Source organism: Coregonus lavaretus (genome assembly GCF_964263955.1).
Source record: "Coregonus lavaretus genome assembly, chromosome: 10".
In the NCBI taxonomy this organism is placed as follows: Eukaryota; Metazoa; Chordata; class Actinopteri; order Salmoniformes; family Salmonidae; genus Coregonus; species Coregonus lavaretus.
In genome coordinates, this window is record NC_139997.1 from 6,104,713 (window position 1) to 6,121,216 (window position 16,504).

The following is a 16,504-nucleotide window of genomic DNA, read 5'->3' on the forward strand; positions in this document are numbered from 1 at the left end:
AAAAGGCTATCCTCTGAGACCGTTATTAATAATTTCAGTTATTTTGACTGGTTCTCTTGGAAGAAATTAAACATGACGAAAGTTTGACTGGCAAACACTACACACTTTTTCAGTTTATCAAGCGCTCGCGGTGTGTCAAATAAACAGTAGAGAAGTTTAGTGTTAATTGATGCGCAGTTCATATGAACGTGAGCGCCTGGCGAATTCATTGACAAACTTAAAAAGTCAGCAGTGGGAGGGACAGAGAAGATAGTCATCCGTTTGGGGATAGCCTATTAACTTAAAGCAGCAGCAGCAGCTGGAAGATCCAATCACTTCAAGTTTCCATCCACTCTTCAGCTCTAGTTTCCATCCACTCTTCAGCTCTAGTATAATTGCGTCCGGTACAGGAAGGATACAGGTGTTTGGACTGGATGCGACTCAGACTGGACCAGGGGAAATGAATTTAAAAGGCAGCGGCACTCTTCTGATGATTCTTGTGATATGTATGTTCTTCTCACGAAGTTTGCAGTGGACTTACAGAGAGGATCAGGATGATACGAACAAGTAGGCTATACCACGCGTCGCGCGCGCTGGGTATTTTATTGATGGGTTGGATTGACATTACGCACGGTGCTGTAGATATCAAGAGAAACATTGTGCGGGATACTTGGGTTATATTGTGGTAGGTTGTATATTATTTATCTTGATGGACGTGCATTAATAGCCTAATGTCATTATTTTACAGTGAAGTCTGTTCTGAGAATAAGATTGCCACATCCAAATATCCTTGCTTAAAACCAACTGGAGAGGTCACAACTTGCTACAGGTAGGCTCATTTAAGTTTCCAATATTCCATTGCAATATAGAATAAGATTGTCTCTTGTGAGCTGAGATTACGCTACTAAATTATAATTGCCTTTGTGTAGGGAAAAAATGAAATAATATGTAGGCTAATTGTTTTGCTGCTGTGATGCTGCATATCATATCACAATCCTTCGGTGACCAGAGTTGTGTCGTTTTATTGATAATGACCTATAAATTCACTGTTGCTATCGAAGTAATTCCAAAGGGTAGGTTCAATACAGCAAATGAAATGTAAACATACTTTATCAATCATACATCATCAATGATCCTAGCCTATATGGCATTTGGGAAGAAACCTTCAGTGACCAGAGTTGTAACGGCTTCATAGGATAGCCTACGCTTTTACGAATTGATTAATGATATTGACTAAAATATTGAATGATACATCATGTAATATAGATGTCGTTTACCATGAACAGATGATTACACCAAAAGATGAGCCAGTTGTATTCCTTTAAATAAATGTGTTGATATTCTTCACAGTTTTTCTATAGCAGAAGTCTAGGTGGTTAACAGATACCTATAATTAGTCTAATTGCTTTCATATAATGATTTTGGCAATGTGTCAACAATTATTGGAAGCTCATTCATGTAATTAAATTATAATAGGTCAACATATGGATTAGATAAATTTCAGATATAAATTACTCCCTCTACCTTCTAACAAAGCACAGTGCATCCATCCAAAACGGAACCGCTTTGCAACGGGTCTGGAACCTTGAGAGACTCGTTACTCTGCTGCATTTCCTGTCTGGCACTGGCACGGAATAACTCTCACACACACACACACAAACACACACACGTAACTTCAGCATGTTATGACAGCCCCCTGTTATATCGCTATGTCTAACAGCTATGATGTGGTCTTTAAATGATCACTGTGGTTGATGGTTATTGCTTAGACTCACAGTTGTGTTCATACATTGTTTATTTAACTAAAGAGAGAAAGGCTGGTGTTAAAGGAAGAAAGAGATTTGGCTATGTATCTGAGGGAGCTGGGTGCAATTCAGTCCACCTGCATTGTAACAAGTTACCACATGACTGGCTGCCTGTCAGCTCTCTGGGTGTTTCACTGTGTTGAAATGTGTGTTGGATGTCTCTCCATCGTCATGCCAGGCATGGCTCAGGTGTTTATCACCAATATTAGTGGGGATTTCTTCCCTTTCCTAAGGATCTGTCTTTTACATCTTTTGATTCATGGTTGAGGGCTCTACTAATACGGGCCATTGCCTAACTTGGCCCTGTCTATCTGTCTGGTGTAGGAATGACTAAGGCATGTTTAACAGAACAAGTGTAGGCACATTTTGCGTCTCGTTTTTTGTGTGTAACAGTTAGACTCTTTTACGGTGATGTCATTTGCATTCGGATTGAGTGTCTGTTAGAGAAAACAGAAAGATCCATTGGGTGCTGCTATGTTTTATTGGCAAACACATCTACCATTTATTCTAAAATTGGATGGGAACGACAGATCTGAAACAGTGTCTGAGAACTATAGAAGACAGGTGAGACTAAAGGAAGAGCCTGTTGGGACCCTTTCACTAAGTAGCACAAATATACTTTTGTTTATTACTTTTCTTAATGGATTTGAGAAAACACGAGGCAAAGATTACATTAACTTGATTTATTGCATACACTATCTAGCCCACAGCTAGCTACGAGCCGTCTTCTGCGGGAGAGTTCTGTCTGCATTCAGCTAGACTGAGAGAGGAGAAACAGAGTGCTTCCAGCACTGCAACGGTCACACATAATTGATATGTGGCATGTGTAATTGTTGCTTTGTTATTCTTCCAAATATTTATGGTGCTCTCAATCAGTTTGTTGTCCTGCTCCTGCTCCTATCCTCTCTCCCCTCTCTTCTCCTCCCCTCCTCCTAAGCCTAGGCATTCCTGGGTAAATCGTTAGTTTACTCTAAAAGGTCTAAAGGCCATAGAATCAGTAACATGCATGAGGATATCTTCTCCAACATTCTTCTCCTGTCCTTGTCCTCGTCCTCTCCCCCCTTGCTTGCAAGTCTGTGGATATCTTCAACGAGTTTCTCCTCTCCTTCTCTCTTCTCATTTTCCCCCTCCTCTCCCCCCTGCAACTCTGTAGATAGCTCAACATATTTTTCCTCTCCTCTACCCGCCTGCAACTCTGTGTGTGGATTCTATCATTTCCAACATGTTTCTCCTCTCCTCTCCTCTCCTCTCCTCTCCTCTCCTCTCCTCTCCTCTCCTCTCCTCTCCTCTCCTCTCCTCTCCTCTCCTCTCCTCTCCTCTCCTCTCCTCTCCTCTACCGCCTGTCCTCTGTCTTCTCCAAAATGTTTATCCTCTTCTCTCCTCGCAAGACAGCCATGAACCCCAGAGGCACACACACTTCATCTGACCTGAACACTAAATTATCTCCACAAAACTATTTTAATGATCTCTTCATAATAAAAATGCTGTGTGTACAAAAAATGCTAAATGGAGACAAGTTATAACACAATGCTGCAGCACCAGTGCTGACAAGTGTTTTTCCCCATTGGCTGTCCTTGTCCTTGTCTGACATATTGTTATCCGCAGGTTTTTAAATCCCGGCCATGTTCAAACACTTAGCGTAGCCTACTGCTGAATGTCTGTGAAATGTATCACTTACAATAAGTCTCTGTCAAACAACATGATCTCTTTCACCTTGCCAACAGAATTTGTTACCTTAGAGTTGATTAGTACGCCCTGTCTCTTTCTCCCAGTCTCTAATCAATTCAAATTCAATTTCAATTTAAGAGCTTTATTGGCATGGGAAACGCATGTTAACATTGCCAAAGCAAGTGAGGTAGATAGTAAACAAAAGTGAAATTAACAATAAATATTAACAGTAAACATTACACTCAGAAGTTCCAAAAGAATAAAGACATTTCAAATGTCATATTATGTATATATACAGTGTTGTAACAATGTGCAAATAGTTAAAGTACAAATGGGAAAATAAATAAATAGAAATATGGGTTGTATTTACAATGTTGTTTGTTCTTCACTGGTTGCCCTTTTCTTGTGGCAACAGGTCACAAATATTGCTGCTGTGATTACACACTGTGGTTTTTCACCCAGTAGATAAGGGAGTTTATCAAAATTGGGTTTGTTTTCGAATTCTTTGTGGATCTCTGTAATCTGAGGGAAATATGTGTCTCTAATATGGTCATACATTTGCCAGGAGGTTAGGAAGTGCAGCTCAGTTTCCACCTCATTTTGTGGGCAGTGTGCACATAGCCTGTCTTCTCTTGAGAGCCAGGTCTGCCTACGGCGGCCTTTCTCAATAGCAAGGCTATGCTCAATGAGTCTGTACATAGTCAAAGCTTTCCTTAAGTTTGGGTCAGTCACAGTGGTCAGGTATTCTGCCACTGTGTACTCTCTGTTTAGGGCCAAATAGCATTCTAGTTTGCTCTGTTTTTTTGTTAATTCTTTCCAATGTGTCAAGTAATTCTCTTTTTGTTTTCTCATTATTTGGTTGGGTCTAATTGTGTTGTTGTTGTTGTTGTTGTTGTCCTGGGGCTCTGTGGGGTCTGTTTGTGTTTGTGAATAGAGCCCCAGGACCAGCTTACTTAGAGGACTAATTAATCTCTCTGTAGGTGATGGCTTTGTTATGGAAGGTTTGGGAATCGCTTCCTTTTAGGTGGTTGTAGAATATAACTGCTCTTTTCTGGATTTTGGTAATTAGCGGGTATCGGCCTAATTCTGCTCTGCATGCATTATTTGGTGTTTTTCATTGTACGTGGAGGATCTTTTTGCAGAATTCTTTATGCAGAGTCTCAATTTGGTGTTTGTCCCATTTTGTGAAATCTTGGTTGGTGAGCGGACCCCAGACATCACAACCATAAAGGGCAATGGGTTCTATAACTGATTCAAGTATTTTTAGCCAGATCCTAATTTGTATGTCGAATTTTATGTTCCTTTTGATGGCGTAGAAGGCTTTGTGGAAGTTACCTGTGGCGCTGATATTTAGGCCGAGGTATGTATAGTTTTTTGTGTGCCTCTCTCTCTCTCTCTCTGCCTCTCTCTCTCTCTCTCTCGCTCTGCCTCTCTCTCTCTGCCTTTCTCTCTCTCTCTCTCTCCCTCTCTCTCTCTCTCTCTCTCTCTGCCTCTCTCTCTCTCTCTCTCGCTCTCTCTCTCTCTCTCTCTGCCTCTCGCTCTGCCTCTCTCTCTCTCTCTCTGCCTCTCTCTCTCTCTCTGCCTTTCTCTCTCTCTCTCGCTCTCTCTCTCTGCCTTTCTCTCTCTCTCTCTCTCTCTCTCTCTCTCTCTCTGCCCCTCTCTCTCTCTCTCTCTCTCTCTCTCTCTCTCTCTCTCTCTGTCTCTCTCTCTGCCTCTATCTCTCTCTCTCTCTATCTCTCTCTCTCTCTGCCTCTCTCTCTCTCTCTCTCTCTCTCGCTCTCTGACTGCTGGTCCTCTCCTCTTTTCTTACAACACTCATGCATGCTTTTGCATCTTTGAATCGTAATTAGATGTGTTAAGTGCCATGAAACAATTACAGCTGTGCGATGAAGGAGCCAGCCAGGGAAGGGGATAGAGGATAGAGCAGGGGTCTTGGTTTTTCTTTGCATTTCCATCAAATGTATTGTCTGTTCTCTTGGCTTAGACTGGGAGAAAGGATATTGAGTCTCGGTTTCACAGTTAAATATTCTGAAAAGACAAAAGATATTCAGAAATGTAAAGGTGGAATTAAGGATTGGAATTCGCAGTAGGGGGAAACAGCGCCACTGTTATTGTTGTTGTTGCTGAGCTGAGGAGCGTCATGGTGAAAACAATGCAGTACATATTAAGCTCTTCTATCACGCGTGCAATGATGTCAGAGGGGGGAAAACAGTGTTCATTATTTGCAGTAACTTCTTTGTTGTTGTAGTATCACAAACTGACGTGGCAATATTACAATTAATGCATGCAATCAAGTGAAATGGCTTTGTCGAAACCTTGTTTCTACAGTATTGGTTATTTGCATTATGTCCTTGTAATGAGTCTTCATTGTAAATCAGGCACGCATGTAAAATGCCATCAAGATGAGAGTTGTTGATTTCTTCCTAAAACAGCCTTGGAAACCTCTCGGTGTGTACTGTAACTATGAGTTATTGGGCAATTTACCCGTGATTAATATCCGTCACAGACATCCAAACCAGATGTTTTTTATCAGTGGAAACCTTGATGATGTATGTTACTGAAAATGCTGTCATCTTATTTGGAACGACCCGTCAGTTGAATTCTCTACAATTGAGAAATAGGCTAACATACATGGCAGCCAGTCATGGTGGACTACAGTAAAAGTATGCAGCTCAAAATGTGGCAATTGGGTAACAGGAAGTATGTGTGTGTATGTGTGTGTGTAATTGTTACCCCATGAGACCCTATTGCGAAGCAGTGATGAATTTGCTGTACATTTGATTATATTCTTAACACTTTTCTCAAGATGAATGTCTCACCAGAGAGTCTTTCTGCTTCTACTCACACAAGAGTCTAGAAGCGTCCTGTAGTGTCTGTAAAAGTGAAGGGAGGCATGATTTGATGTATTAATATCGAACCGTGTCTTGAATTGCGAAGTAATTTAAAGTTGTTGTTTTTTCTTCTTCTTTCTAATCCAGGGATGGTGTTTCAGTGGAATCAAGCCGTATCTAATGAATAAATAAATAGTTCATATAATTGCTCTTGCATCGACTCTATGTGAAAAATTGCCCTGTCGAGGCAAACTCCAAGCCTGGGACTAAGCGTCGGAGTATGGAACAAACTCAAAACACTGTTTCCAAAAAGCTCTTAACTTGGAGAGAAACGGGATTGACTAAGATTAGCCACAAGCAGCAGATGGTTCCTGAGATAATACTGATGAAAACTGTTGCAATCCATTAAAGTTCAAAATGATAAATACCTGGATCTAGCCCTTTTACAGTAAAGGTTCAGTCCAATATCTTAACATGATGTTGAAGATTTCCATTCTCACAACGGCTAATACTGATGTGTATTTTGTTAACTCGTTTCAAGTTACAAGTGTTATTAGTCGTATGTACGGGATACGCATGGTATACTACGCCCAACGAAATGCTTAATTGCAGGTTCCTTCTCGACAATGCAACAACAAAAAGAAATAATAAAATATAGAATATGAACAGAAAGTAAATGGCTCAGTAGAATAGAATAAACATTTTAGCATCAGTATAATACAGGAAGGCACAATTTATAGAACAATATTTACATGTGTATTGGGGAAGTGTGGGATGGGGGGGGGGAGTGTATAAACTGAGCAGTATAATAAGAGTCTGGTAGCAGCAGTTGTGATGTGTGTGTGTAGCATGACTGTATATGCACAATGCCGTGAAAAGTATTTGCCCCCTTTCTAATTTTCTCTACTTTCGCATATTTTTGATACTGAATGTTATCAGATTTTCAACCTAAACCTAATATTAGATCAAGAGAACCTGAGTGAACAAATAACACAACAACAACATAGCTCTGATGAAGGCCTTGAGGCTGATAAGTAAAGCTTAATAAAAGAGCAGTGATACTAGCAAGAGCAGTGTGCAGGTTTCTTATTTTTTTCTCATGTTATTCAACTGTTATCATGCACCGGCAACAAAAATAGCTCAGATGTGCGATTGCCTTTTGAATTTATTTCATAAACAAAGTTATGCAACACCCAATGCCCCTGTGTGAAAAAGTAATTGCCCCCTTACACTCAATAACTGGTTGTGCCACCTTTAGCTGCAATGACTCCAACCAAACGCTTCCTGTAGTTTGTTGATCAGTCTCTCATGTCGCTGTGGAGGAAATTTGGCTCACTCTTCCATGCAGAACTCAGCAACATTTGTGGGTTTTCAAGCATGAACTGCTCGTTTCAAGTTCTGCCACAACATCTCAATTGGGATTAGGTCTGGACTTTGACTAGGCCATTCCAAAACGTCAAATTTGTAGCTTTATAGCCATTTTCATGTAGACTTGATTGTGTGTTTTGGATCATTGTCTTGCTGCATGATCCAGCTGCGCTTCAGCTTCTGCTCACAGACAGATGGTCTGAGATTCTCCTGTAGAATTCTCTGATACAGAGCAGAATTAATGTTTCCTTCAATTAAGCCAAGTCATCCAGGTCCTGAGGCAGCAAAGCATCCCCAAACAGTCACACTACCATGGCTTTGTGTGGGGTCTTTGATGATGCTGTGTGCCTTACTCAGGCACCGTTTCGGGTAGATGTCCTGGGCCATTTTCACCAACCGCTGGAGGGCCTTGCGGTCGTGGACGGAGCAATTCCCGTACCAGGCCATAGTGCAACCGGTCAGGACGCTCTCAATGGTGCAGTGGTAGTATTTGGAGAAGATCCGGGGCGGCATGCCGAATTTCTTCAGCCGCCTTGGGAAGTAGAGATGCTGTTGCGCCCTCTTGACAAGAGTGGTGGTGTTGTTGGTCCATGACAAGTCTTCGGTGATGTGGACTCAGAGGAACTTAAAACTTGTGACTCTCTCTATTGCAGTCCCGTTGATGTGGATCGGGGCATATTCCCTCCTCTGCTTCCTGAAGTCAACAATCAACTCCTTTGTTTTGCTGATGTTGAGAGAGAGGTTATTGTAATGACACCACAATGCCAGTTCACTTACCTCCTCCCTATAGGCTGACTTGTTGTTTCAGGCCTACAACCGTGGTGTCGTCAGCAAACTTGATGGGTGAACAGGGAGTACAGCAGATGACTGAGGACACACCCCTTGGGCGCCCCTGTGTTAAGAGTCTCTGAGCTTGGTGTCGAGTCTGGAGCGAACAATAGTGTTGAACGCTGAACTGTAGTCAATGAACAGCATTCTCACGTAGGTGTTCCTCTTGTCCAGATGTGCTACGGCCGTGTGAACAGTGATGGAAATGGTATCTTCCATGGATCTGCTGGAGCGGTAGGCAGATTGGAGTGGGTCCAGTGAGCCTGGCATGATGGCCTTGATGTGGCCATGACCAGCCTCTCCAAGCACTTCATGATGACCGAGGTGAGCACGACGGAGCGATAATCATTTGGGCATGTTACTTTGTTTGTCTTGGGCACTGGGACGATGGTGGTCTCCTTAAAGCAGGTGGAGACTACAGCCTGGGAAAGGGACACACTCTTAGAAAGAAAAGGTGCTATCTAGAACTTAAAAGGGTTCTTCGGCTATCCCAATAGGAGAACCCTTTGAAGAACCCTTTTTGGTCCCAGATAGAACCCTATTGGGTTCCATGTAAAACCCTTTCCCCAGAGGGTTCTCCTATGGGCACAGCCGAAGAACCCTTTTGGAACCTTTTTTTCTAAGAGTGCAGGTTGAAGATGTCCAAGAAGACACCCGCCAGCTGGTCAGCACACACGCGTCCAGGGATCCATCTGGGCCGGTGGCTTTGTGAGTATTCACTCTTTTGAGAGTTTTCCTCACGTCAGCCTCGGAGAGCGAAAGCACCTGGTCATCCGGAGCAACGAGAGTCTTCCTGGATGGCTCAGTATTGTCTGCCTCAAACTGAGCATAGAATGTGTTAAGCTCGTCTGGGAGGGAGGCTTCGGTGGGCACCGTACAGTTGGATTTGCCTTTGTAGTCTGTGATAGTCTGTACATGCAACACGAGTCTGAGTTGTCGACCATCAATTCAAGTTTGAGTCTGTATTGTCTTTCTGCGTCCCTAACGGATTTGCGGAGCTCATACCTGCTTGTCTTGTACTCATCGCTCGCCGATGAGTCATCAGGGTTCGTTCTGCTGACATTAAATGCTGCAGTACGGGCTCTCAACATGGTACGGATATCTCCGTTCATCCAGGGTTTTTGGTTGGGATATGTCCGGATTGTTGTATCTCCGGATTGTCATCAACACATTTCCTAATGAAGCTGACAATGTTTATACCTTAATGTTGATGGATGAGTTCTGGGTGGATGAATCTTTGAACATATTCCAATCAGTGTTCTCAAAACAATCCTGCAGCAATGAGTCTGCCTCCTCCGTCCACTATACTCTGTGTTGGTGGCTCCCTCTTGAGTTGCTGCTTGTAGGCGGGGAGTAGGAACAGAGAGACGTGATCTGATTGGCCGAAGTTGGGGCGGGGGGATGGCTTTTTACGCGTCACGGATGTTTGTATATACATGGTCAAGCACGCTGGATCCTCTTGTGGGGGAGGCATTTGTTTTAGACGGGCTTGGTTAAAGTCACCCGAGACAATAAAGACTGCTTCCGGGTGAGAGGATTCTTGCTGGCTAATGATCTTGTACAGTTTGCGAAGTCCCGCCTTGGTGTGGCGGATTGTACACAGCTGTGATAATAACACACATGAATTCCCTCGGCATATAGTGGGGTCGGCATTTTAGCATCAGAAACTCCAGGTTCGGGTGAATAGGAGCTTGAGATGTTTTCAACTTCGGTACACCAGGAATTGTTTATGAGGAAACAAACCCCTCCCCACAACTCTTACCAGAAGCCGCCATTCGGGATATGGAGTGAAAACAAAGACGCAGCATTCCCTGATGTCCCTCTGAGATTGAAGGCTTGCTCTGAGTATTTTCCAGCGATTGGACATTAGCCGTCAGGAAACTAGGAAGGAGGAGCTCATGTTCCTCCATGGAACTCTTCCAGTAACTGAAATACTGCTGTGAGTTTAAGCTCACGCATCCTTCCTCATTCACCAAAACATGACGTGGTTCATTAGTAGGGCCCAAAATCCTGATCCACCCATGAGACACCCTCGGAGTGCGGGGTCACGGCCAGGGTCTGCCAACATCAACGGCGACCCTGGAGCAATTAGGGTTAAGTGCCTTGCTCATGGGCACATTGACAGATTTGAGCCCTTCCTCCCTATTTTGAATGCCTTGTATGGTTCCTTCCATGCAAGGTCATAGGAAGTCATGAGGTCATAAGACTTTACCAAGTGAGGGAGTTTTTCTGCTGTTGAATGATGGAAATGATCCCACAGGTCACATTTAAGCCCTGTTGTTTATATGACTGGAGAATGTAGATAAAAGTTGTCTACTGAAAAACAATTATCACAGTTGTTATTATAACACACTTGTCGTCATGGAGACTGTAAGCGTTTTAATGAGATACTTGTCAGATTCATCATCCCGAGTCAGTAACTTGGTGTAGCCTATATACCCCACACCTACCCTATGTTGTATGTATCTCACACGTCTTAAGTGTCACCAATGTGTAACGCTCTCCAATTCTCTATCTACTGTAGTAGATCACGTCTACAACTGTACCATTGATAGATGAAACGACGTCTCACCTAACACTGAAATCGCCGTGGTATATGAAGTAAAAATGAAAAACCTTGAAGCCTTTCTCCTGGATCAGGCATGTAGAGAGAAACACTGGACAGGGTGTAAATATGAAGCCATTTTCCTGGATCAGATTGAAGAATACTTTAGATATGGGATGGGACAGGGTGTTGGCAGTGGCTTCATTATTGCACATGGAGGAATAACGTGGTTTATTTTATGGAGGGAGGCTGACAACCCCCTCGTGCTCTTCCCAAATGGAGTTAGGAAATCACGGCGCACTTGAGTTATCTTGGCAAGTGCAGGGGAGGACGTGTTGTTTGTGTTTTGCAGCATTCCTTAGTGATGTATGTGGAGCACCGTCCGTCCGTCCGTCCGTCCGTCCGACAGGCCCGGCACTCTGGCTGCTAGCTGCCCTCTGGGCATATTTCTCCCTCTCCCTTTCTCTCCCACTTTTCTCCTCATAGACAAACTGCCTTTGAGTTTGTTTAGGATGTGAGAGTTTAAATAAAGCGAGACACTACAGCTATTGAACAATTCCATTTCACCTTAGGCATAATAGTAAATTAGAACAGAAAGTAGTGATGTGATTTACATCTAGTTGTGTTTTGTTTACGTTATGGCTCAGAATTAGATAAATCTCTCTGGTCTTTTCCAGACGTCAGGCTAACCTCCCTAAACCAACATGACTCTCCATCCTCCCCCAAGTGGCCACTGTCTGTCCATACATCACTCAGACACATGTCCTTGGCAAGTTGTACAACTGAAAAATAATGCTATGAGTTGATGAGATGTTATTGATCTCTAACAGCTCCAGTTAGATAGATAGACAGACTAAGCTGTAGTCAGTCAGTCAGTCAGTCAGTCAGTCAGTCAGTCAGTCAGTCAGTCAGTCAGTCAGTCAGTCAGTCAGTCAGTCAGTCAGTCTGTCTGTCTGTCTGTCTGTCTGTCTGTCTGTCTGTCTGTCTGTCTGTCTGTCTGTCTGTCTGTCTGTCTGTCTGTCTGTCTGTCTGTCTGTCTGTCTGTCTGTCTGTCTGTCTGTCTGTCTGTCTGTCTGTCTGTCTGTCTGTCTGTCTGTCTGTCTGTCTGTCTGTCTGTCTGTCTGTCTGTCTGTCTGTCTGTCTGTCTGTCTGTCTGTCTGTCTGTCTGTCTGTCTGTCTGTCTGTCTGTCTGTCTGTCTGTCTGTCTGTCTGTCTGTCTGTCTGTCTGTCTGTCTGTCTGTCTGTCTGTCTGTCTGTCTGTCTGTCTGTCTGTCTGTCTGTCTGTCTGTCTGTCTGTCTGTCTGTCTGTCTGTCTGTCTGTCTGTCTGTCTGTCTGTCTGTCTGTCTGTCTGTCTGTCTGTCTGTCTGTCTGTCTGTCTGTCTGTCTGTCTGTCTGTCTGTCTGTCTGTCTGTCTGTCTGTCTGTCTGTCTGTCTGTCTGTCTGTCTGTCTGTCTGTCTGTCTGTCTGTCTGTCTGTCTGTCTGTCTGTCTGTCTGTCTGTCTGTCTGTCTGTCTGTCTGTCTGTCTGTCTGTCTGTCTGTCTGTCTGTCTGTCTGTCTGTCTGTCTGTCTGTCTGTCTGTCTGTCTGTCTGTCTGTCTGTCTGTCTGTCTGTGCGTGCTACTCATATCAGGCAGTGTTTTTCCACTTTGTAACATTTCCCAACACATTGTAAGCATTCTTTGCGGGCAGGCTATGGTGAGACATGAGTATATCTCTAACTAGGATGGAATTAGGTCAAGCAGAAGTGTCCCGTTAACAGTTGTTATTAACAAGTTGTATAATGTTTTACTTGTAGGTAAAACAAGAGGTATATCAACATTAATAGATGATTTGCAAGTTCCCTATAGTACGATACTAAACAGTATACCAACAGTACAGGAAAAACAAATGACTTTGAGAAAATAAAATATATATTGTTATAATTTATGATATGGCTAAATTATGAGGCTTACCTCCAAAAGTTGTACGGATAAAAAGTACATTTTTTCTTATCATAAACAGTAATAAATAATGTCTGGGGTTTCTTTGGATAGCGATCAGCAATATTTCTCTCTGCTGTTCAATATTATAGAGAGTAATTTGATTTGTTTCCACCAAAAGCCATTTGTACATCTGTTTCCATTTGTATGGCTTTGTAATACAAAACATGCCTTTCCAGTAAAACCATAGTTACGGTTGCGTGTTAAATGGCACCCTATTCCCTATATAGTGCACTACTTTTAATCAAAGTCCTGGTCAAACGTAGTGCACTGTATAGGGAACAGTGTATCAGAACATGACTTCATGATTTCAAATACTTGGTCATAATGCCTCACTGTGTCTCTGAAGTGGTTTTATCTGAAATGCTCGACAGACATTTGTGTACTTCCCTTAGAACCTAGCAAACAGGGGAATCATTTGGGGGGACGGACTGATGAAGATTAATACACTCTAAATCCTCTAAAGACAATGAAATAGGCGTAATGGTTTAAAGTGGCTCCAAATATGAGATGACAATCAAAGATAGGAAGGAAAGTGAAAGCTGAAAGTGATATGTGATTACCAGAAATTAAAGGATTTTTGTATTGTAAAAGTTATTATCTGAGGAAATCTAAAAGGCTTCTATTAAGTTAGGTCCAGACCTGGATTCAAATACTATTTGAAATGTTTTTGAGTTTGCTTTAACCTGCCAGGAGTGCCAAATGGGCACGTAGCTTGCAGTTTTGTGACTTTTCTATTTGCTCAAATGTTTCAGGCAAGCTCAATCAAGCACAGATGTTCAATGATTTCAAATACTATTTGAACAAAGGTCTGGTTACAGTAGGTCTCTAACTCACAAGTAATATGACATCTTATGATTTGGTTGGTTCGCGAAACCACAGTGGGTAAGCTCGTGATACACCACAATGTTGGCAACCTTAAATCATAAATGTCAAGAAATCATTTTGCTGGTGTATCAATATCTTACACTGGGGTAGTTCATTACAGTTCTCTTGTCGTCTTACAATGCCATGGTCAATTATTGTAATGTATGGTTCATTTTAGAATCCAGATTAACTGTTTGAGAGACTTGTTAAATAATATTACATAGGCTACAATGTGAAATCAATTACAAGTTATTTAAAAAAACATTTAAGTGGCCTCTTATAAAAACATTTAAGTGGCCTCTTATAAAGTTATACTGTCATGTATAAAACACCTACTTTGTTATTGAAAACACATTTTATGTTCAATTGCGAGTATTTGACTTGTTATTAGTAGTTATACAGGTAAAGTACTTAGTAAGGTCTGACCCAAGTTATTTAAGACCTGTCTTTGTAAACTTCTCACACTGCTAAGTCAACCGGGTGTAATGGCTCGCTAGTTACGGTGACGTCACTCGCTCTGAGACCTTGAAGTAGTTGTTCCCCTTGCTCTGCAAGGACCGTGGCTTTTGTGGCGCGATGGGTAACAATGCTTCGTGAGAGGGAGTTGTTGACGTGTCCAGAGGGTCCCTGGTTCAAGCCCAGGTTGGTGCAAGGGGAGGGACGGTAGCAACAGTGTTACACGGGGCTGGTTTCCCAGGCAGATTAATCCTGGACTAAAAAGCTACGTATTTCAATGGAGATTCTACAATGAGCATTCTAGTCCAGGACTAGGTTTTTATCTGTGTCAGGGGAAAATAGCCTGTACTGTTTGTGGGGGGGGGGGGTTGATCCACAGTTTCCCAGCACTGATCTGTGGGTTTTCACAGTGAAAGGTTGTGTGGTTATGCTACATGCTAACAGTCATTCTATGGTTATGTTAGTACGTGGGTGGTACTGGTGATAATGTGTAAAGTGGAGGTGTGTGTGGCATTCTGCTCTCTTCCTCCCTGGTCATAGTAATGACAGACAGAAGTATGGTCTATAGTCTGCCTACAGGGCAGAATGATAAAGGACCACACAACATCATAAGTAAGCTGGAACAATGGCTTACGATAGTTTGGACAGCAGATATATCTTCATGCCAGGCTGGCAATACAATGATATAATGCAGCATTTGTTTATTTGGGTAGGCTTTGTTAATGCTGTGTGCTGACAAACCTTTAAATCCTAAGCTCTATTTAAATGCCACACTTTCACTGGCATTTCGACCACCGAGAATACAATTTGCATGTAATTATAAGCTCTGAACCTCATAGCGCACCGGAGGACTCGGGCTTTTTGGATGGCGCTGAGACTTTGCTAGAACATGTTTGAGTTCTGTGTGGAAGGCAGAGAGGATGGGAATGGGCGTGCAGCAGAACACTGACACCGCCAATCGATATTGCCACATCGTGTTCAAGTCAAGACAGACCATACCATTTCTGATCCTCAACTTATTCTCTATCAGTGTGGGGTGATTTTCACGTGTAGCCTACAATGACCCAACGCTATGTATTTCTTTAATGTGTAGCCTACAATAACCTGAGGCTATGTATTTTTTTTTCATGTATTGCCTACAATAACCAGAGGCTATGTATTTTCTGTCATGTGTAGCCTACAATAACCAGAGGCTATGTATTTTCTGTCATGTGTAGCCTACAATAACCAAAGGCTACGTACAATATTTTACTCACACTACAGCTTTCTTCTTGTCTAACTGTTACTCATGTTTGGGTCATTTACATTCTTAATGTATTCTCCCATTACTAACGCTAATAAGCTGATCAGTCATCAGTCCTATAGGACACTAACAAGCCAAATAAAGGAAATGTTGCCTGCACCATTAAACACAGCCATAGCAATCATTCTCTATTGCAAACAGCTGCCCCTTCAAGATTAATACACTATTTGGAACGATCGCCTTGCATTTAGTGCTTTCTGGCATCCCCCCCCTGTTGCCAACCCTGTCTAGCTGGTCGTAATCAAGCATGGTACCTTCTCCCTAACATTGTGAAGGGGAGCTAGAACATTACTATTCGGAGGGTTGCATTTCATTGAATTATATGTGTTCTTAGCTAAATCATCAGGAAATGTTGGGCATATGATATCAAAAACAGCCAAAAGCTATGTACCTGTCTGGTGTGTAGAGCAGACATAGTGAATGATGTGGACCTGTCTGGTGTGTAGAGCAGACATAGTGAATGATGTGGACCTGTCTGGTGTGTAGAGCAGACATAGTGAATGATGTGGACCTGTCTGGTGTGTAGAGCAGACATAGTGAATGATGTGGACCTGTCTGGTGTGTAGAGCAGACATAGTGAATGATGTGGACCTGTCTGGTGTGTAGAGCAGACATAGTGAATGATGTGGACCTGTCTGGTGTGTAGAGCAGACATAGTGAATGATGTGGACCTGTCTGGTGTGTAGAGCAGACATAGTGAATGATGTGGACGGGAATAGTTTTTTTTTTTACTGTTTTCATAATATATGGACAATCATAGGTCTATGGACAGGTCTGTGGACAGGTCTGTGGCCCGGTGCATCTGCTTTTTACTGAATGAATATCACTGGTCTTCTCACTCTAAGTATTTTGGAACTTTTGGATGGATTAATTT

General features: G+C 42.5%; 1 protein-coding gene across 1 annotated transcript in view; it reads left to right on the plus strand.

Annotated features, from left to right (window-relative positions):
* Positions 1–337: 337 nt before the first annotated feature.
* The window catches only part of ccbe1 (collagen and calcium binding EGF domains 1), a gene marked incomplete at its 3' end in the record, with an annotated part of 81,904 nt that continues 65,737 nt past the window's right edge, over positions 338–16,504 (plus strand). The window contains exons 1-2 of the mRNA XM_084169845.1: positions 338–546; positions 728–808. Coding sequence (XP_084025971.1) covers positions 440–546; positions 728–808 — 188 coding nt within the window. The 5' untranslated portion in view covers positions 338–439. The remainder of the gene's footprint in view (positions 547–727; positions 809–16,504) is intronic.